The sequence below is a fragment of the Rattus norvegicus genome, chromosome 5, assembly GCF_021556685.1.
Source record: "Rattus norvegicus strain SHRSP/BbbUtx chromosome 5, alternate assembly SHRSP_T2T, whole genome shotgun sequence".
NCBI lineage: Eukaryota > Metazoa > Chordata > Mammalia > Rodentia > Muridae > Rattus > Rattus norvegicus.
This window is the reverse complement of record NC_141538.1, coordinates 66,302,501-66,324,052: the sequence shown is the minus strand read 5'-3', so window position 1 is coordinate 66,324,052 and position 21,552 is coordinate 66,302,501. Positions and strand designations below refer to the sequence as shown.

The 21,552-nt window shown below is 49.2% G+C and overlaps 1 protein-coding gene across 2 annotated transcripts in view; it reads left to right on the top strand.

Moving 5' to 3' along the window:
• Gabbr2 (gamma-aminobutyric acid type B receptor subunit 2) overlaps positions 1-21,552 on the top strand; it is a 341,159-nt gene that overhangs the window by 232,859 nt on the left and 86,748 nt on the right. For both annotated transcript variants that reach the window (XM_087551353.1, NM_031802.2), the window contains 1 exon segment: positions 18,361-18,421. In XM_087551353.1, coding sequence (XP_087407479.1) covers positions 18,361-18,421 — 61 coding nt within the window.

The following is a 21,552-nucleotide window of genomic DNA, read 5'->3' as shown; positions in this document are numbered from 1 at the left end:
TCCTCCTGTCTCCACCCCCAGCACTGGGGTTACAAGCCTGGCTTTGGAGCATGCCTGGCTTTTTAAGTGGTGCTGGGATCCAAGCTCATGTTCTTGCACTTAGCAAGTTATCTTATTTTTTTATTTTATTATCATTCTTTGAGAGTCTGACATCCAATCAAGAATAAGCAAGTAGATAAAGTCTCCAAGGTATCTGAGAACCCTAAGGGGATCAGTGTGATTGAAACATGTTAGCCAAGGGGAGAGAAATCAGGGACTACATCATGGAAGTCCAGATAGCATCCAACCTGGTGAGCCATGTCAAAGGACTCCACCTCACAGGAGAGGCCATCACCCTGAAGAGCTCTCTGCTTTGTTCTCAAGTCCTCGGGAAGTCACCAAGGCCGTGGCCAGTCCTTGGCAGGTCAGCTCTCTAGCTATCCCCACCCACTCACAGCTCTCACCTGACTCTCAATGCAGAGATCCAACAGGGCTAACCAGCAAAAAGATGACCTAGGCTGTCTGGAGTTAGAAAGGGCACAGGACCCCTTCAGTCAGGACCACCATCTGCAAGATGTGTGACCTGGAAGTTCTTTCTCAGCACCAGGTCTTCCTTGTTCATCCAACCCAGATATCTGAGCGCCATGTCTTCTACAGAGAGCTAGAGGCAGCTCCCCGGGAAAAGTGTGCACGCACAGGGCCCCCGTGAGAAAACTCTAACGTCGGACAGTGTGAACAGTAGAGATGCCAGGGAGCCTAGGGAGGTCAGTTAGCTGTGAACTCAGATGAACTGGTTGTCAGGTGACCAAGAACTGCAGTTTTCTTCCTCAGTGGCATGGAATTAGTGGTCCCTATCAGCTCAGGAAACTGCCACTCGACTCCTTTGGTGCAAGTACAGGACCTGCACTTAACCAAAGATGACAGTCCAAGATGAGGCCTGTCCGTCCCTCCATCTTTACATCTGTGTTCTCCTAAGACAGCCCCCTTCTCAGCCTCCAGACTGTTGCCCGCCATCACATCCAGCCAAAGACAATAATACTTACCACACGTCCACTTGCAAGCTTCCTTAGCTTTAATTGGCTGGCTTGGGTCATGTGCTCGTTCCTCAACTAACCAAGAACAGTTACAGGGATCTGCTAAGTCACTGGACCCTTCTCTGCACTGAGCCGGCTTCATAGATTTCCGTTGACATTTTACCTCTCATTCAATGGGTCTGCTGTTAACCCATTCTCTGCCGTATGCCCTGTAAAGTGGACCCAAGGGATAGTGTCACCCAGAGCCATCGTCTTCGAGCTTCACGTTGGGTTTTCTAGTGGAGAGACAGGCAGGAAACAGTCAGCTAAAGGGAGACAGGTCGGGATATAGCTCAGTCTCTCTCCCTGTTTGGAGTTTTCTGTAAAAACTCTGTCCCTGTGTTCACAGTGGCTGTGGGTTCTCTGTATCCTCCACATGTACAAGGCCTTGGTGACACTGTTTCTTTTCCCCTTGGACTCTAAAGCACAGAAACATCTCCAGCTAACACCAATCTGTGGCTGGCACCTCACCGTCCCCTGTGCCCTGTGATTCAGCTCCCCACCCCTTAAGAGCCTTATTAATCTTTTCCTTTGAGCCATCCAGACTGAATCCCATTTCCTGCCATAGCTTAAAGCTACAATACTTTTTTTTTTTTACTCACAGCATCTGTGGGTCTGGGATTTGGGAGTGACTCAGCTGGAAAGTTCTGGAATGATGTCTCTTCCACAAGGCAGATGAGACATCATCTGGGACAGTGATCCTCCTAAGACCTGGAAAGACTTTAAACAGACCTTCAAGATGGCTTCTCTCATGGCTGGCAAAACCAGTTCTGGTTCTTGGCAGAAGGACTCAGTTCCTTACCATAGGCTACTTGGGTGTCCTCATGGTACAATGGTTGCTTCTGCTTTTCTATGAGTGACCCAGTCTCTTCAAAGGGGACTATACCAGGGTGTGTCCCCAGGCACACATTAAGGGTCATCGTGCATTACAAAGGCCATCACAGATCTTAGCTGGCACAAGCTCACTGATCACCAGGTACTCTTGGCATCCAAAGAGTTGCCAAGCAACAAAAATTAATGTCTATTACAATAGGTACAGATTCTATCAGTGTGAGCACCAAGACTCTGGAATGACCAGCAAGTCTTGCTAAAAGGATTGGTATTGACACCAGACACACTAAGACCAAGTTCTCAGCCAAAGGAGACTTATTTGCCTTAGAGGGACAAAGAGCAGGAAATAAGAGACAAAGACCAGAGACTATGAATGAGGGAGAAGGGGGAAAGGAAAAGTGGGGTGGATATTTGCCCTAGAGTGACAAAGACTGCCTCTGGATGGAGAAGACAGATGGGTGTGGCCCATAGGCAAATGACAGTTTATAAAGGTAAAAGGAGAACCCTGTGTTAGGATGAGGGCTGGATTTTAATTGGGCATGTTAATTAAGTGAGCCAAAGGGAGCTTTTGATAACAATAAGACTTAATATTTTTATAGCTGGACCTTGGTAGTCAGCTTCAAGAAGAGGAAATGGCCAAATAAGGGAATAGACCTTGGTGGCAGCTTTAAGACTTTAATTCAATGGGTTTTAGCAAAGTAAAGAGAATGGAGGCAGGCAAGGCCTGCCAGAGCCATGTTTGCTGTGCTCAGGCTGGCTAGAGTCCTTTTAGATGGGCAGGGGGTCTTAGAATAGCTGTGGGAGGTGGTAACAGGGACTCTCAGGCAAGAGTAAGAAAGAGAGGAGTCCCAGTTCATCTTTCTTCTAGCTCCAGTCCTATTCCAGCCCTGCAAACCACACCCAAGACATCTGACTGTGCGTGCAGTGTGGTCCAACCCTGCCTCCCACGTCCTACATTCTGGTTTCTGACCATCCTTAGGAAGATGTTTAGCAACAGTCTAGCATCCCTACTTGCCTTTCTTCTGCCCGCATCTGTCATTTAATATAAGTTTTTAATATTAACTTCTGCTATATGGTGACACCCTCAGGGCCTGGCGACCACCTGGTTTTCCCCTACTCAGAGTCACTGAGCAAACACCAGAGCGGGCCCACCAGATTCTTGGTCTTGTGGTAGGACCAGGGCCAGAAAGCCCACCACTCTAGAGCACCAGGAACCCTGGAGCCCACACAGCGCCTGCCTCAGAGGCTGGCCCAGACAGTCCAGCATGAGGCATTAGTGTGTGCACTGACAGGGGCACACAAGCAGGGAGGCAGAGCTCAGACCCCCGAGCCTCTCGCCAGCGTTTTCCCGCCGTCACAACAGCATATAGGTTCTTTTTCTGCTGTCTCACCTCCTCTAGGGGCGGAGCACAGAGCTATCTGGTCTTCACCATTCATTCATTCATGGCAATGAATGCCACTAACTCAGGCATCATCCACCTGCCCTGTAAGTCCCATTCCCAACCCTCCTCCCCACAGCGGACACTGAAGACACTTAATCTTTCACTTGTGTTTTTACTTCGTGCAAATGTGTAATGTGTTAGTAGCTTAAAGACATAAAAATCTCTCTCTCTCATAAATGAAAGAAAGAAACAATGGTCTTCACTCCATAATAAGAGCACCAGATACCCAGAGTAGTGAAAGGGAAGCAGTTCATTTTGTAATTTTGCAAAGCTGGGTGTCAGCCTAGAATTGCAAGCACATTGAATGCATGAAACAGTCTCTGAACCAAGTGTTTCACCCCTCCCCCCTTTAACAACCAGGAGGCTGCCGTCTTCTTTCCCTTTTAAAGATTTATTTCTTGTACTATTTGTGTGTGAGAGTGTTTCTCCTGCATTAGTATAGCATGTGTGTGCCTGATGCCCTCTGAGGTCAGCAGAGAGTGACAGAGAGCCTGCAACTAGAGTTAGTTGTGAGCCGTCATGTGGTGCTGGGAATTGAACCCAGGTCCCACGTAAGAGCAACAAGTGATCTTAACCATTGAGCCATCTCTCCATCCCCACAAGACTACACTCTTATTCGTTGAATAGGTCTTTCTTTTCCCTCTGTTGCCAAAGTTTGTCTTTTTTTTTTTTTTAAACAAAAGCTACGTGGGATCACCTTGACATTTTACATCCTGTTTATTTTAAAGCTTATCATGAATACGTTTACAGGCAAGCTCACTTGTTAGTGGCTTTCTACTTTAAACTTCTGGTTTGGGCATCTGGGAGCTTAGCAGAATGTGGTGGGAACACAGCCGCATTAGTAGGGCATTAGCAGGGGTCTAATGTTTCCTGTTCGTTTGTAGCTGGACCTAAGCTGGTTCCAGGCGTATCTGAAAATATGAATCATCAGATGTTATTTCTAGCGATGAAGTAGTATGTTTGTGAGATCAGATCTCTGAGGGAGAGAGGGAGGGAAGGAGAGGGGGACTGAAGGAGAGAGGGAGGGAGGGGGAGAGAGCGAGGGAGGGAGAGAGGAAGTTAGGGAGAGAAAAAGACAGAGAGACAGAGATAGAGGCAGAGACAGAGTTTGTGCCACACCACGGTGGCAGTTTTCAAATGTCCCCTTATGAGAATCTCTTAGGAATGGATACAGAAGTGCATTCTGGGTTAGTGGGATATTGTCCATACTGTCCGGGATGACTGCTCCTAGGATATCACACCAGAAATGATGAGGTCCCCAGGCCCTTGTGTCCCCCACCAGCACCTGGACTTGACTGTCTGTTCTTAATGGCTGCCCTTGCTAGCTACAGAGAGCTATCGCTTCCACATAACGAGCTCTCCTTTCTAACACCACGGCCCCCTCTCCATCCCTCCTGACTCTCTCTGTTGTCTCTGCCTGTTCTCAGGCTTCTCTGTCTCTCTGCTGGGGTGGTGGCCCTCGGGTGGTTACTTCAGGAATCCCACAGATAACCTGGACATTAACGCCATGGGGGTGTTTCAGACCTTCACAGAATCAAATTTCATTCTGCTGCCTGTCCCAGGTGTTCAATATTGATTAATCTTTACCACATGATTTGTGCTTTGGAAAGGAAACTCTTACTTCCTTTCTCCTGCAATTTCCCTAAGAACTATTTCTACTGCTTACGGAATGCTCTGCTTTCTCACCCCAGGGCCTTCACATATGCCGCTCCTCTTCCTGGTTTTGGCTCATCACCCCCAGCCTCCCCTTAGCCAGCTAGCTCTTTCTAGCCTTTCTAGGCTCTTAGGAATCTCATATATTCTCTCTCTCTCTCTCTCTCTCTCTCTCTCTCTCTCTCTCTCTCTCTCTCCCTCCCTCCCTCCCTCCCTCCCTGCCTCCTCCTCCTCCTTCCCCCCTCCCTTCCTCCCTTCCTCTCTCCTCCACCTCCTGAAGCTTTCTCTGACACAGTCTGGGATAGATACTGACATCTGGGTTCTCTGCCAGCCAGAGCATCCTGCCAGTGTGCTGTGGATATCGAACTGTGAGCCTTCCTCTATGCCACAGCTGTGAGCTTCCTTGGTGTTAGAAGTTACCTGAGAGAACTGCTCATCCTAGGCTAGGTCTAAATCAATAGGTCTGAGCTAAATGTAGAGTGTTGCAGGCTCACTTTGGAATCCTGTCAGCCCTCCTCTGAAACCTGTGTGGGTCTTTCCTCTTCCTACCATCTATGGAGAAAGGTTGGCAGAGCCATCCCAGCACAAATGCATCAGGCTGGACCACAGGACCGCACTCTAGTGAGACCAGGCTCCAACATGCTTGAGGGGATCCTGAGGCTGGGAGAAAAGAGGGGCTGCCATGCCTCAGAGCGCACCAAGGCATCCCATATCCAGAGTAAGGAAACTGGTGTGTTGGGCTAAGGCCCTGCTGTGGATCTGCCTGGCCCTTTCTCTGGGGTCAAAAGCTTGAGAGCTCTCCTTGTCCACTCTTCCTTCACCCTATCCCCCAAGCCACCGAGCCTGCCAAGCCTCTGACCCCTCTGCATCGTTTGTACAATGTGAGGTCACCATTAGGACCACAGAATGGCTGTTGGGAAACTCCATCCCTCACCCTGGAGGTACCCACAATTAACATCAGGTTGGACTTATGCCCATGTGGTCTCACATGCACCAAGTGTATTCAGATCCAGAGGTGGCATGATCCCTCCTGCTCCCCTCAGCTCTGGGCTGTGTGGACGCAAGCAGCCCCTTCCCCACCATGAGACACCCAGCAGCACCGAGGCTGGCTTCTCTTGCAAGGACTCAGGGTGGGGAGGGGTCTCTGTGAACCAAGAATGAACCTGGATAACTTGACTGAGCTCCTCAGCCACCTCAAAGCTCCCTCTCTCCATTCTTCCTCGTCCTTGGTCCCATCTCCTCACCTGTTGTCCCCCACAGTGACCACCTCCCACCCCTGCCTTGGCTTCTGCCTGCCAGGCAACCACTGAGAGGTCACCCATCCCCAGGAGACCAAACAAGGCTTCTTCCCACACTGAGTTTTTTGAATTATTATGAGGAACCCTGGACCTGGCTTTCAGAACATGTAAACCATTTCCTTATACTCTGGGGAGACAGCAACTGAAGTCACTGAGGGCTGAGTTGACCCCTTTCTGGGTCACCTTCCTCATTACTTACCACCTCCTACACATCCTCTCCTTCCTACTTCAGTCTGTGCACCCCAACCCTTGCCAGGATCTCCCTGCAGCCAAGCCCCGTTTGACCTCCCTATGGCTGCTGTACGTACCAGATGCCTACTTGGAGTGCTGCCTGGCCCCAGCTCAGGCCAGTCTGCAGCCCACCCTGGTGGGCAAATATGCAAACAGATTGCAAATTGTGTGTCTTGGACTTTGGGGTCAACTGGTCAGCAATTCAGTTTTCCTGGTGGAGAGACTGATCTATTTAACAAAAATAGAATCTACAGTTAATGCAAAAATTAAATGCCGCTCGTCGTAGAGGGGCTTACAACTGCAGATAACCAGGAGGGCAGACTGGGCACCTGGGAGGAGGCCCCCAGCCACAGTGTTTTGTATCCTACCCACTGGAAGCCGAACAGGTAGTGAGTGATGCTACCCACTACTCCAACCAGGTCCTTCATGCCAACAATGCTATCAAAGGGTGGCACCATCTCTCCACATTCCCAAGCTAGAAAGCAATCACTCTCTGGTCTGGGAAGCAAAGGGCTCAGTTTCAGTTCAACGTCTGGGTCCTGCACGGGGGCGGGGTTAGGGGGCTGCACCGATATCTGCAGCATGAGTCTGAAGTGGCGATCTAGGCAAAGGCTCCTTCACCTCCTGGCTGGTCATGTGACCTAAGACAGACCCCTGCTCTCTCCGTCCCTCTGTCTCCTCATCCGGAAAATGGAAAGATGGCACCCAGTCCATCCCACGGAGGCTGCTGAGGAGTCCGAGAGAGCTCAGGTGTCTTACATAGCTGCTGCCTCAGCAGAGTTGAAAATAGCATGAAGACTTTCCCTGCAGGGTAGTGGTGCAGGCAGTGGTTTTGCCGTGCGTGCTCGTAGAAGGAAACCTGAGGACAGATGAGCGGAGACTGGAGCCCTTCGTGACATGGCGCTTCAAGACGCAGCCAGGTGCAGCCTGAGCGCAGGCCTTCTGACTCCTTGCTCCAGCTTCTTTTTGTCACCAGACAATGAGAGAAGCTGTGTTCATGTTCACGCAGACCCCTGGATCTTGTACAGGAAAACGCTTAAGCCGCTGATGAAAATTAACGTATTTCAAGAGGGAGAATTAATTTGCTGGTTGGTGATGATGTGTGATTTTTTTTTTGCCTGGGGGAAAAATATATATCCTTATAATAGCATTTTAGCGAAAGAAAACTTTTAAACAAACTTTTCTTGTTAGTAAAATAATACTTGCTCATTAGAGAATATCAGGGAGTAGTGAAGAGTTAAAAAAAAATAAACGTAATTACCCAGTACAGGATTAACCAGTGTTTAGCACTGCTCCTTGGAGAGAGGGACAAGTTTCATATGAACTGAACATTCTGTAGAAGAATTGTTATCCTTTTCTTAGCTTTTATCATTCTTTATTTATAAATTGTTATCATTTATATATAACACCAGCTGCTGTAACAAAGTTTCCTCAGAACCTCCATGGACAGTTTGGATGTAAAATGTCTTCCCCAGGCGCATGCGTTTGAATGCTTGGTCTCCAGTGCTGGTAGAACTCTTGTGGGAGGCTTTGGAGGTGAGGTCCAGCTAGAGGAAATAAATCAGTCACTAGGGGACAGGCCTTGAGGGATATAGTTATACCATGTTTCCTGCCCAATCTCTGTTTTCTGGTCTGCCCACATGCAAGCAAGCAGACTCACACTCCTGCCACCACAACCCAGAGCCATGCCAGCCATCACATCTTCCTGAGATGGATTAGAACCTCAACCGTGAGCTGAAGCAGGGCCAGGGATGTATCTCAGTAGTAGAATTTTGACTGGTGTACTTGAGACTCTACGTTCAATACACACGGTATTGCCAGATATAGAAGATAGATTACAGAAAGAAAGAGAGAGAGAAAGAAGGAAAGGAAGAAAGAAAGAAAGAAAGAAAGAAAGAAAGAAAGAAAGAAAGGAAGGAAGGAAGAAAGAAAGATGCAGACAGACATATATACATACATACACACACAGACAGATGATAGGTGGATGAATAGATGGGTGAAATGGATGGATGGAGGATAGATAGATAGATAGATAGATAGATAGATAGATAGATAGAATCAACCAGGCACATACCTTAACCCCAGCACTCAGAAGGCAGACTGGGGCAGATCTCTGTGAGCCAACGTCATCATGGTCTATATAGTGAGTTCTAGTTGACCAGGGCTACATAGTGAGAGTCTGTCTCAAACAAACAAACAAACAAACAAACAAACAAAAAAGGAAGAAATGGAGGCTAGAGAGAATAAAGAAAAGAGGGAGAAGAAAGAACAGGAAAATAAAAATGAGCCCAAAAAAGCCCTTGCTCTTGAAACATTTTCCTGTCAGATGTTTGGTTACAGGATGAGAAACATAATAGAGTGAAACAGCCGAGTTCAGAGTGGGTGGGGCATGGCCCTTCCACACGGGCAAGCAGGAGCCCAGCCTCTTACACCGCTTGTCCCTGCAGCTCCTTAGGCCTGCAAGCTCTCTGCTAGCTCCTACTAGCAGGTGGGGAAATGACGGATCTTTTGAGAAGTTAGCACGTGCTAGATCTGTAACAGCAGATGTCATACCTGCCCTGTACCATTTGCTAAATGGTCAGAAGCCCTGACCTAACATGGAGGCTGGGAAACCTGTCCAGCCATGTGATTGGAAGGACAGGGAAAGAGACCTGAAGGCCAACAAATGGGAGTCAGGCACTTTGCCAACGTTGTATAATGTCTTCAGTTTCCAAGTCCAGATAACGTAGATCAAGTCATCTCCTGATTAAAATCTATCTGCAGCTTCCCCTGAAAAATTAAGGCCCTGGGGGGGGGGGTCTCTTGGGGAGATGAACAATCGCCCTGAACAGGGCACCAACGACAGACAGAACAAAGAATTCTTGCCAAGTCCAGCTTACTGAAACTGAGTTTACTGGGGTGACTTACAGGAGCATGGTGACTCAAAAGCAGCGGCATTGCTGAAAGCTTGCCCTGCTCAGAAGAGGATTCACAAAAGCTCTCTGTATCCTACAACCACCTCCTCTGGGAGTCTCTACTCCCCAGAAACTGTTTCCTACTTAAGTCCTGGAGAGGGGTTTTGTGAAGGGTTTAGCTTAAGTCTTGAGTCACCTGTCCCTACTCACCTGTCTCCACTCTCACCTGTCCCCACACACCTGTCCCCACTCACCTCACCTGTCCCCACACACCTGACCCTACTCACTTCACCTATCCCCACACACCTGTCTCCACACACCTGTCCCCTACACCTGTCCCCACACACCTGTCCCCACTCACCTCACCTGTCCCCTCACACCTGACCCTACTCGCTTCACCTATCCCCACACACCTGTCTCCACACACCTGTCTCCCACACCTGTCCCCACACACCTGTTCCCCACACCTGTCCCCACTCACCTCACCTGTCCCCTCACACCTGACCCTATTCGCTTCACCTATCCCCACACACCTGTCCCCCACATACCTGTCCCCACACACCTGTCTCTACTCACCTCACCTGTCCCCACACACCTGTCTCTACTCACCTCACCTGTCCCCACACACCTGTCTCTACTCACCTCACCTGTCCCCACACACCTGTCTCTACTCACCTCACCTGTCCCCACACACCTGTCTCTACTCACCTCACCTGTCCCCACACACCTGTCTCTACTCACCTCACCTGTCCCCACACACCTGACCCTACTCACTTCACCTATCCCCACACACCTGTCCCCACCCACCTGTCCCCACTCACCTCATCTGTCCCCACTCACCTGTCCCCACACACCTGTCCCCATTTACCTTCATTTCTTCCTTTTTTTGTTTGTTTGAGACAGGCTCTCGCTATGTAGCCCTGGTCAACTGGAACTCACTATGCATACCATGATGACGTTCTGCTCACTTTACCTGTGTCACCTGTCGTGCTCTTTGTCCATCTTCTCCTCAGTCACCCTCTTCAGCTTTACTGTCTAGATTAGGGTCTTGTTTTCTTTCACAGCAATCTGTTTTCTCTTCGCGTTATTTATTAGTAATCCTATACGTCCCATGTGCCTATTATAAGTATTAATCTCTCCTGGCAGCCTGCAAGCTCTGTGCAATCTTGGACTGGATTTTGCTCACTCTTTATGCTGCTACTTGCCTGGCATGTGCCAGACTCATCGCTCCCGCCCAGCACAGCTTGTGGTTGGCATGTTTCGCAGTCCTATATCAGAGTTCACTTTACACTATTCCTCTTCTCTGTGCACATTGCATGCATGTCTGATATTTGCTGTTCCCAGAAGCCTGCCTCTGCTTTCATACTAATGGAGAGAGAGGGTAGGAGCAGGTCTCCTCTTGTGGAGCATCCTCCAGCCTTCTCTGGGCCTCCACTTTCTTCTGCTGAGCCCAGCCCTGCCTTAGGCTACCAAGTGCTTTGTGGGAAGTTGCTAGTTCATCTTACCAACTTCAGAGAGTGGCAGTGGGCAGACCACGCCTCCCACCCTACCCCTCCCCTGACCTTCGGCCTTCCTACCTCTCGCATCACACATCTGAAGGCTTAGACCTATCAAAAGGGTCTGCAGGGTAGGAAAAATATTTTAAATAAAAGGCAAAATATGGCCTCTCCTATAGTCCAAGGAGACACGCTAGGAAAAAAGAGCTTTTTTCACCTTTACAGAAACAGGATAGACAGACCTAATTATTTGATCTTTCCCTCCCTTTTAAGTTCCGCTGTCCCTGTGGGGACAGAGGATACCTTCTCCTTCAAGCCTGTGTGGTGTTGAGCTCCGCCCTCCACGGATGGGAACCTGCCCTGCAGCATTGGAGCTCCAATAACAGTATCGTGTTGCCCTCGGAGACTGGTGCAGACACTGGGGAGAGCCAGTCAACGTGTGCAGGACTGTCCACTCAGCCTGCGATGGCGGCCTACTCCTCCAGCAAACTAGGCAGGGCTCCTGGCTCCTCAACTTTCAGCTTTTAAGACATCCACTCACCTGGGGGGGGGGGCTGCAGACATGGCTAAGCAGATTAGAGCAGTCGCTGCTCTTGCAGAAGACCTGGGTTTGATTACCAACACCGGCACTAACGTTAGGTAGCTCACAACCACCTGTAACTTCTGGCCTCCACTGGCACACACACACGTGTGGTGTACATATAGACAAGCAGTCACATGCACATACACTTAAATGTCTTAAAAACTAAGTTAAAAAAGGAATTCTTCATCTCTGTGCAGATTTTACACATACATATATATGTACACCGATATGCACATAGACATAAAAATACATGCACACACACATATATACATGCACATGGACATGCACATACAGATGCACATGCATACAGACACATGCATTAAAGCATATATACATGGGATCGTGCATGCTCTCACACACACACATGCTCAGCTGCTCGTACATGCCCCCTCTCCCACAGCAAGCATGACTGCCCAAAGGCAGATACGCACTCCAAAACCACACTCAGGAAGAAAATTTTCCCAGCATGCTCTGGGAAGCACAGAACTTGGCCCTGTACAGTACCCAGGAGGCCAGGCCCTCAGGCTGTGCTCAGGGATCTCCTGACTAGTTACCGGCTTCAGCCAAGTGCTGCTTGTCAACCTCACAGAAGCCACACTTCTGCCCTCTCAGACCTGATACCAGTCCTGGGCAGGCCAGCCCATCCTCTGCTGTGAAACTGAGGCCGAGCCCACAAAATAAAGGAAGGAAAGAAAAAACCCCAGACTAGGGTTTGACCTATGTAACTCGTAAGTCACTATTGGGTAATGCTCTACATCCAGCAGTGAACTGTTGGAGAGGAAGTCTGAAAGCAGAGACTTTTCTAAGAGAGTCTGGAGCTTAGAGGATGCACTCCATCCCCCTCCACATCCATATCCCCATCCCCACCCCACCCCAGGGAATAGACCTTGCACTAAAGTGACTTAGATAATGTAGATTACTTATTAAATGTCCTTCTGGGCCCAATGCAGGGTAGTGTTCTTTTCTAAGTCTCCTCTTTAATCCTCCCACACTGTCCTGAGAGGTAGGAACTGTTCTTTTGGATAGAAGGCCTGCAGCTCAGAGACAGCCTGCCAGTCCCCACTCACAATGATGGCGCTAGCTGCTATTGCCTGACCAATCCTGAAGCTTGAGTTCCCCATATCTCCCCATCCTGTATCCGCCCCCTCCCCCCGCCCTCGTCTGTCCGTCCGTGTGTGGCTCACACGCTGCCCTGTCATCTGAGATTGATCATCACGAAGCAGGCTGCTTCTTAAAGGTCTCCTTTTAGCCATAGCGTTTTTAAATTAATTTTTGAGGTTAGCATACATAGTAATGGATTTCACCACGGCGTCTTCTTGTGTAGGTGTCACTATACTGCATCCTGATTGGCTGTCCTCCTTACTGTCCTCCTCCCCTGGGGCTCATGGCCTTCTACTCTTTCTCACACAGCATCTCTTTCAAGGGAAAGCAAACCCTTAACGCTTCTCCACCTGGGGACTTTTCCTCGATGATTTTATTTCCTCGTCTGCTCCACAGAGGTTCTTAGCAAAACAAGTTGGGCCCCAAGTCGGCTCAGGACTTCCTTGGGAGGGCTGGATCCAGGAGGGTTGGTTGTTCCTGAAGTGGCACATGTGAGGTTATGAGTGTTCCCAGGTCCCTGGAGGTGGAAGGACGGGAAGGAAGGCAGGGCCGTGACTGCCTCTACAAGGCCAGAGGGTCCTAGCTTCTTCATAGGGCACTGATCGCAATGGTGTCCAAAGGGTGTGATCAAGGAGCGGATGTGGAATAAAAGTCAAATAAAGAGGGGACGTTCAAGCATGCTGGACCCCACGGATGCTGCCAGATCTGCCACACTGGAGGCTGTACCTCTCTGAGCGCTCACTCAGTAGGTAGCTGGACCCCACTTGTCCCTTTTACTACTGTGCCCAAAACCAAGGTGGGGATTGGATAAAAAAAATTTTTTCCCTGATATGAACTTTTTCTCATGAATGCTTCCTATTAGCAAGACGAAGACAGAACTGGTTAGCAGGGGATTCTGGGAAATGTGACTTGAAGGCCTGAATGCCCCTGCAACACAGAGAAGAATATACGGATGAGAGAGTGAACTATGGGCACTGCCAGGGTCGCAGCTAACAAACCCCACTGCCTTGGGATCTAATTTCTCACATGGATTGGTCCTCAGTGATGCGACAGCCCCAGACTGCCTCTGCTCAAGGAGAGCTGTGACATTTATATACGTAAAGGCTTGCTGAAAGGGGAGCACAATTCTGGGGTTTTGGAAAGTAGGATAGAGACAGAGCCATAGCTCCACAGTGCCACCCTCAGCAGCCTGAGGAGTCCCCCATCTTCCAGGAACCTCGGTGTAGGTCAAACTGAGATTGGTGGCTTCGAAACAGAAAAGAATTTTAGGTCGAGCCACTTGAAACATAGACTTAAACAGGTGAGGTGAAAGAAAGAGAATTCAGAAGGAAATACAAGGCCTGCCCGAGGGCTCAAGTGAGAATTGCAGAGTAATTCACACTCCCACGTGTTGGCCAAGAGGCTCCCCAAAGGACAGAAGTCCTCGTCTTATTAATAATTCTACATGCCATTTTGGAGACTCTTGAGTTATTTTTCGAAGGGTTGCTAAGAAACAAATATTTCCGTTTCTCTATCTTTTGATACATGAGGTGGGTCTGGAGCCGGCCGAGATGGAATTTTAACCTGACAGGGCTGCAGATCTAGATGTAGAGTTGGTCTGACAATGGCGTTAGTACTTGCCTGACCCTGTAAGCTGGGCTTCTTGTGAGAGTCCTAGGAAAGCGCACGTTTGCACCTGAGACAGAGAAAAGGCCTTAAGCAGGGGCTTGACTGTGCCAGAAATCTTGCATCCTTCCTGGAGAGAAAAGTCAGCTGCGTTCCAGGACAAAGCCTCCTCTCTTCTCATGTCTCCAGCTTTCCAGGTCTCCCAACCGCCACTCGTACTGTTTGACTACAGTGATCCTCCACCAAAAACCAGACAACGCTGGTGAACCCTGGGAGAGAAGCCCTTGCCTCCTCCTCTTTCTGCCCAAAGCCCCGCCCCAACAGGAAGTCTTGGGTTAGGTTACAGGAAGCAGACCAAGAGGCAAATATTGGCTACAAGAAGTGAGTTGGGAAAGAATCTCAAGAGCAAGGACTCCAGCAAGAACTCAAAGAAGCAAGACCAACTCCATATCTAGGTCTGCTTCTCTTCCTTCCTCACCATCACAGCTCCATCACTGACTGACATTTCTTATTCGTTTATTGATACAACGCTCCCTTAGAGACGCGGTGCCCAGTGGGGTACTTGAACAAAGCATGGTGTAGCACTCCTGGAGACCTAGCTGGCCGTTCAGGAGGCTGAGGAAAAGAATCCCTTGAGACCTGGAATTTGAAGGCTGCCTGGGCATGAGACCCAATTTAAAACAAAGAATAGGTCAAATATTGTGTTGTGAGCTGGTCATCTTGTAAATGGAGGGTAGCTTCTAAAGAGGCCTCCTTGACTACTCATGAGCAGGAGGCCTTCCTCATCTGAGCCGATGGCCCTCTGAGTAGTTGACAATAATGAAGGGAACAGTGAGAGACAGGTCACTCAGTAAACTGAGTCACATGACAGTTTCCTCAGAGGGGCTTCATTAAGCTCTAGCTTCCTCTCCGGTACAGACAGACCATCAACAAGCCAACTGTTAATCTGTGTACCATCAACACTAGCTATCACAATTTTAAAAATAAATCTGTTGGAGAACAAGGTGCCCTCTTGTTGGGAGGCACATACGGCACATGGTGGTTCATGAGGTTGATGAATCAGTCATTTGGAGATGACCCTTCTGGGAGATGAGGCTACCTGGTTTTACCCCTTTGCCAACTGATGTCCGTCCCTTGGGAGACAAAAATTTCTTTCCAAAGGTTGGCAACTTCCTGGTGCCTCAGATCTTTTTTTCACTTCAGCTCTTTGCTACTAGGAGTATTTAAAAAATGACTGCCTCCAATCACTTAGGGCTTGTGTGGAGACAGGAGCTATGGGGTGGAGGGTGGGGGTGGCTGTATTTCAGAGATAACATCTACAGCTTTGCCTGAGAGGAGAAGGAGCACGGCTTGTGAAATTCAGGCCTTGCTCTCTTACCTCTGCGCCCTGAGACGGTAAGGGGAAGGGAGGAGTTCCTGCTAGTAAAGTCAGCTATTGCAGGTAAAACAAAACAGAGCAAGGCTTACTTCAAAATGGATTAATGAGTTTCGTTAGGGGGTGGACAGGAGACGGGAAAGATGGAGCCACAGCCGAGAGCACTGCAGAGGATCTGAATTCAGTACAAAGGCTTTAGGAGGCTCACAGCGGCTTATACCTCTAGCTCAGATGCCTCTTCTGACCCCGGTGAGCACCTACATGACTGTGCTGCATATGCACACAAGAACACACATGCACACTCAGGTGCACGAATGTGCGCGAGCACAATCACACTCAATCTAAAAGTAACAATAGTTTATTTAAAAAAAAAATCAGGAGAGCGTTTTCTCTCCCACCTATTCCATCTGGCCAAGGACACCCTCCCACACGCGTTTTAATGTAACCAGCAGAGAACCGGAGGGACAGACCGCATTCTAGACCTAGTCGAGCCCGTTGGGATTCTTCAGATCCTGGCGAAGAGATCAGTAAAGAATTTAGGGCTCTGCCCTTGGGGGAATTTTCTTCCATTTTTCTCCTTGTGGAGAGCGTTTTGCCTCTTTCCCACCCAGGTAAAGTGGTCCATTTGCATAAGCACGATCCTTTTGGAAGGTGTTCTGTGATTTCCAATCATCCCTAGAAATAAAATCACAGCTCCTGTCTCACCTTCGCTTGAAGTGTTTTCACACTTTAGGGAATTGCTTACTGCCACCTGAATGTAGGATTGGGTGGGTGTTCGGTTTCAAACTGATATTACTCACAGCTGTCCTCGGGGCTTCACAAAGGTGTCAAAGTGGCTTGGGAAGGTGTTTCTGAAGGTGCGGGATCCTCTTAGCTCTTAAAGACAGACATGGGGCCTGCCTCACCCCCACCCCCACCCCACTCATCAGGGCCAGGGTTGCGGGCAGATGCTCCCAGGCTTTCTCCTGACAATGCAGCACCATTGCCCTGGCCGGGGATGCTCTGCAGTGAGAGGAAGGCAGGATCCCATAGAAACAGCTTCCTTCCCGAATTTCACCTACTCGGGTGAGAGAGTCCTAAGTAAAACAGTTAGAGGTGTGGCTCAATGGTAGAGCACTCAGCTAGTGTGTGCAGGGTCCCATGTTCGATCCCTGGAACCTCTGCATGAAAGTGTGCATGAAAGTGTGCGTGCGTTTGTGAGTGTGTGTGTGTGTGTGTGTGTGTGTTCGTGCATGTGTGCACATGGAACCTGGGACGATCTCTGGTATTGGTCCTCACCTTTCACCACGTTTGAGGCAGGATCTCTTTTTATCCAAGGCTTCCTACACCAGGCCAGATGCCCAGGTTTTCATCCAGGAATTCTACAACTCTGCCTCTCGTTTCAACATAAACAGCACTGGGGTGGCAGATGGGCCTGCCACTCCCGGCCTTTTACACAGATTCTGAGGAAAAAAACTCAGAACCTCACAGGACAAGTACCTTACCCACTGAGCCATCTCCCCAGCCCAGCCTCAGTTTCTTGATCTGTAAAGTGGGCAGCACCCCCACGCTACCTAAGCAAGTGGTTTTAAGATGCAGTGACAGACTGACTGCATGCCAAGTTCTTCTCATCAGTTTCCTTGAATAACCGAAGGACTTTAGCAGGGACCATGGTGGGCAAAAGGAACTGGTGTGCCTTCTTTAAATCCCTAGTGTACTCAACCAAGCGTATGGGCACCATCAAGGCAGATGCTAGAGATGACAGCAATCTTTAGCCCCCAAAGTCCCTAATGAGAGGTGCTCAGCTGCCTGTGACAGTAGTCAGGTCCTGCTGGCTGAAGATGCTTAATTTCGAGCTGCATCATAGCGCAGTTATAATTGGGGCTGACGTCACCTCAGGGTGATTGTCCCAAAACATTCTCCATCTGTTTTTTTCCCCTGAAATAGGGTTTATCTGTGTAGCCCTGGCTGTCCTGGAGCTCACTTTATAGACCAGGCTGCTCTCAAACTCATGAAGTTCTGTGCCTCTGCCTCTGCCTCTGCCTCTGCCTCTGCCTCTGCCTCTGCCTCTGCCTCTGCCTCTGCCTCTGCCTCTGCCTCTGCCTCTGCCTCTGCCTCTGCCTCTGCCTCTGCCTCTGCCTCTGCCTCTGCCTCTGCCTCTGCCTCTGCCTCTGCCTCTGCCTCTGCCTCTGCCTCTGCCTCTACCTCCACCTTCTGATTGCTGGGATTAAACGTGTGCACCACCATGCTCAGCTCTGTCCATCCTTAATAATAAACCATAGATAGATAGATAGATAGATAGATAGATAGATAGATAGATAGATAGATAGATGTAATAAAAACAAAGAAGAAAGGAAGGTGAGAGGAAGGGAGGGAGGGAGGGAGGAAGAGAGAAAGAAAGGAAGGGAAAGAAAGCCCAACCTCCAGCACCCTGCTGGTTCTCCAGCCAGATAGCCTCAGGGAAGCCCTATAGTGGGCACAGAACCAACAATCAAAAACCTCACCTCTGCATCCATCCCACTTGAAGACCTCATCCCATGATAACATGAGCCATGTGGGCATTTCATAATCGGTGTGCTAATGGTGATGCTATCTCAGCTTTAATCCAAGTGTGATAGCTTCATTATTGATTTTGTGCCTCTCGCATATTAAGCAGATAAAGTCACAACTAATGTGTAAGTAATGAGGTTGACTTCGGTGTCTGCCTTCAACGGGGGCCAATTTTTCTCCAATATTAATAAGCATGCCGTGCCATTTACGATTTCAGTGGGCTAATGTGACATTTCTCTTTTGTTCTCATTTGTTTTGTTTTGTTTTTAGGGTCAAGTTGTGTTCCGGAACGGGGAGAGAATGGGAACCATTAAATTTACTCAATTTCAAGGTAGGCTTTTGGATGCTTATTCATTCCAGCTGACAGCATTTATATTCAGGGATGTTGTGTTTCTGCAATAAAAGGCATCAGAAGAGATGGAAATCTGATATGAGATTCCAGATAAAACAAGAGTCGATAGGAACTGCTTCCCCATGAGAACATGAGTTACAGCTATGTGGAAAATTGTTTCTCAAATGCCCAACTCCCCATGCCTACCTGACCCCCATGTGACTTCTAGACTTTTAAAAAAGGGGGCAGGGAAGCATGGGTAAGTCAATAGTAATACACTGAGAAGCCTGCATCATTCCGGGACTGGATCACAGAGCTATGTAATGACCCGGCCTCTCCATCACCTGGTGTTAGTCATTGCCTGCATTGTGCCAGCCTTACTATCTCGGCTCGCCCCCACGGAGCCCCATCTGACCCACCTTTTGCTAGCTATTGTAAAACCACTCCGAGGCATTAGCTCATTTCAATATATAAATGCTTCAGTGTGCATTTCTTCTGGAGGACTTTTTCAGACATAGCCGCTGCACCTTCGAGAACATTTCATAGTTCTCAGCGTCTTTCCACTCTGCCCATCAGTACCCCGGCCATTTCAAAGCCGACAGTTTGCAGTGTGATGGAGAACCCTTACAAAGTCCATCACACCAGTCTACCAGTCTGGTATGTCACCTTAGTCTCTATTTTATTACAACCTCCGTGGCTTCTTCTACCCCAGCCACCACCCCAACACACACACACACACACACACACACACACACACACACACACGGTTTTTATATACCACAAAATGTTCTGCAGGAACCAGTCCATTTAGTGGGTTTTGCTGCTGCTGCTAGAGTCAAGGTGGAGCTCAGAAGCCACCCCAACCACGTTTCATGTATAATGAAAACAGAAGGATAGCGACTCGTCAGAGTCCTCAGAGCGTAAAGGGGGGCAGAGCTGGACACTCCCTAGGACCGTTGACTCAGTTTGACTCAGTGTCATCATTATGATTGTGGTTACTCCGCCCCAAAGGAGGGACCATTTGTAAAAGTACTGCTTCTTGGCTTCTTGACAAGAGATGAGGCCTTTGCTCTGAGTAGATCCCGGAGTCATTCCAGAGAAAGCCCCAACTGAGGCAAGCTCTTCAGATTCATTTGGATGAATCCCGCCAGACACCTGATCAATCTGGAGAGGTATTTCTTTGGCTGCCTCCCCCTAATGGGATCGTGAGGTTCACTCATCCATCCTCCCAAGGCAGGTAATTGAAACGCACGTCAGCTCTCCAGCAGGCACCAAAGGTGTTATCTTAGGCAAATGTAATTATTTCCCCATTTGCTGAGTCTTCTTCATTGGCTGAACAGAGTAAACATCCTGGCAAATATGCTTGGTTTTTTTTTTTTTTTTTTTTTTTTGAATGATAGCAACTAAATCCTTTTGTCATATCCCAAGTTCTCAAATTATATCACCTGGAGCAGAGCATTTTGTAAAATATGGATTACTTGATGGCAGCAGCTCCTGCCAGTTTTATTGTCCTCTTTTTCATATGTTAAGTTTAGACATCAACTCCAGCCACTGCGGGTTTAGCATGGCTGGACTGACAGGGCAGCCAGAGCAAACAGCCAAGCTAAGTCAGGTTTGTGGTCCTGCCCACATCACGACAGGCAGCATCCCACTAGGAACGACAGCATCTCCCCATGTGGGACCAATAGGTCCCGTTGTCCATTTCTGGGATCAACCCAGAGCCATGATAATGCGTAGGTACAAATACCCAGCATCCTTCACTCCAAAGAATGCTGACTTGTATCTCCAGAGGCTGCATCCTCAGCTGCCCACATAGAAACCAACTGCCCGTTCATGTCCCTGTGCTGCCCCTGGTCCCTCCCTGACCCCTGGCCATGCCCCCATCACTATATCCTAGGACCTCCTCCACGTAGCTTATGTGTATCCACCCTTCTCTGGTGGGCAATAAGCTCCACTTCCTGAATGGCAGGTGGAGGCAGGGGCGGTGTTGCCACCCCGTAGAGCCACACCCATCCTGGTCACGCCCAAGTCCAAGTCTTCCTGTTTCCTGTTCCTCCCCATCCGCTCTGCCGTCTCCTGAACCCCGCTTGGATGGAGATGAACGTTGGGGAAAGCAGCTCTTTCTTTCCCTTTAAGAGAGAAAAAGATTCCCTGTAACTTCCTCTTCTAAGCGGCACTGGGGATCTGTAGCGGGGAAGAGGCTGAGCAGAGCGTGATTAGGCCTTGTTTGGCGCTCTCATAGAAAGCCCAGCATCTGCTCCCGACAGCCTGCCTTCATTAGGCCTGTTTGTGAGGCTGACTGATAGTAGCTTCCTTGAGATATAAAGCACAGCCTCTGGGGCTGGTGTCTGCACACCTGATCTGAAGGGATGGGGTTCTCGCTGGCTCTTAAAGCCGTAATTGTCATTCAGAACGTACCTCCAGGGGTGGAGGCCCCGCCTCTCCATGCACACCCTAATCACCCCGCCCCACGGAACAGATGCTGAAACAGTTTCTCCCTTCCTCCGCCTGCTGCTTTACTGAGCCCTCCAGGGGCGCACCAAGTTCAGTAAGATACAGTTCCTGACCCTGGGGACTTCATACTCTCTCTGGCCAAATGTCAGCGCCCATAAAGGCAGGAAGACACTTCCCAGAACCTACTAGAGAACTTTCAGGACAGTTTGGCCCTGATTAGAGAGACTCCCCAGGCTGATTTTTAAATGTCCTTACCTGTCTCCTGACACACTGCAGGAGCCACCATGAGCCAGGGTCTGAAAGGCTGCCTCAGTGGACTCGAACATTGGCTTTTTAAGACTGGAGATGGAGTCCCCAAAACTTCAGCCCACTCTAGCAGGGCTGTGGGTCAGAAGGACAATAAATAGTAAAGGTGAGCTTGTTGGGACCAGGGTGTCGTTCCCAGCCTGAAGGCCTGCTAGCCCTCACCATCCAGGAGGAACACCCTCAAGTAAGAGGGCCCAGAAGACAGAATTATTAGGGGACATTGCGCTTCATAGAGTGACAGGGCTTCTGTGTTACAGAAGCCCTGATTCTCCATGCCTCTCCTTGAATGTCTCCGGGGACCGGGAGCTCATCCCCTTCGTGTGAAAAGTGTCATTACTTGCCAGGCAGAGTAGCTTAATCACTCTGAAATT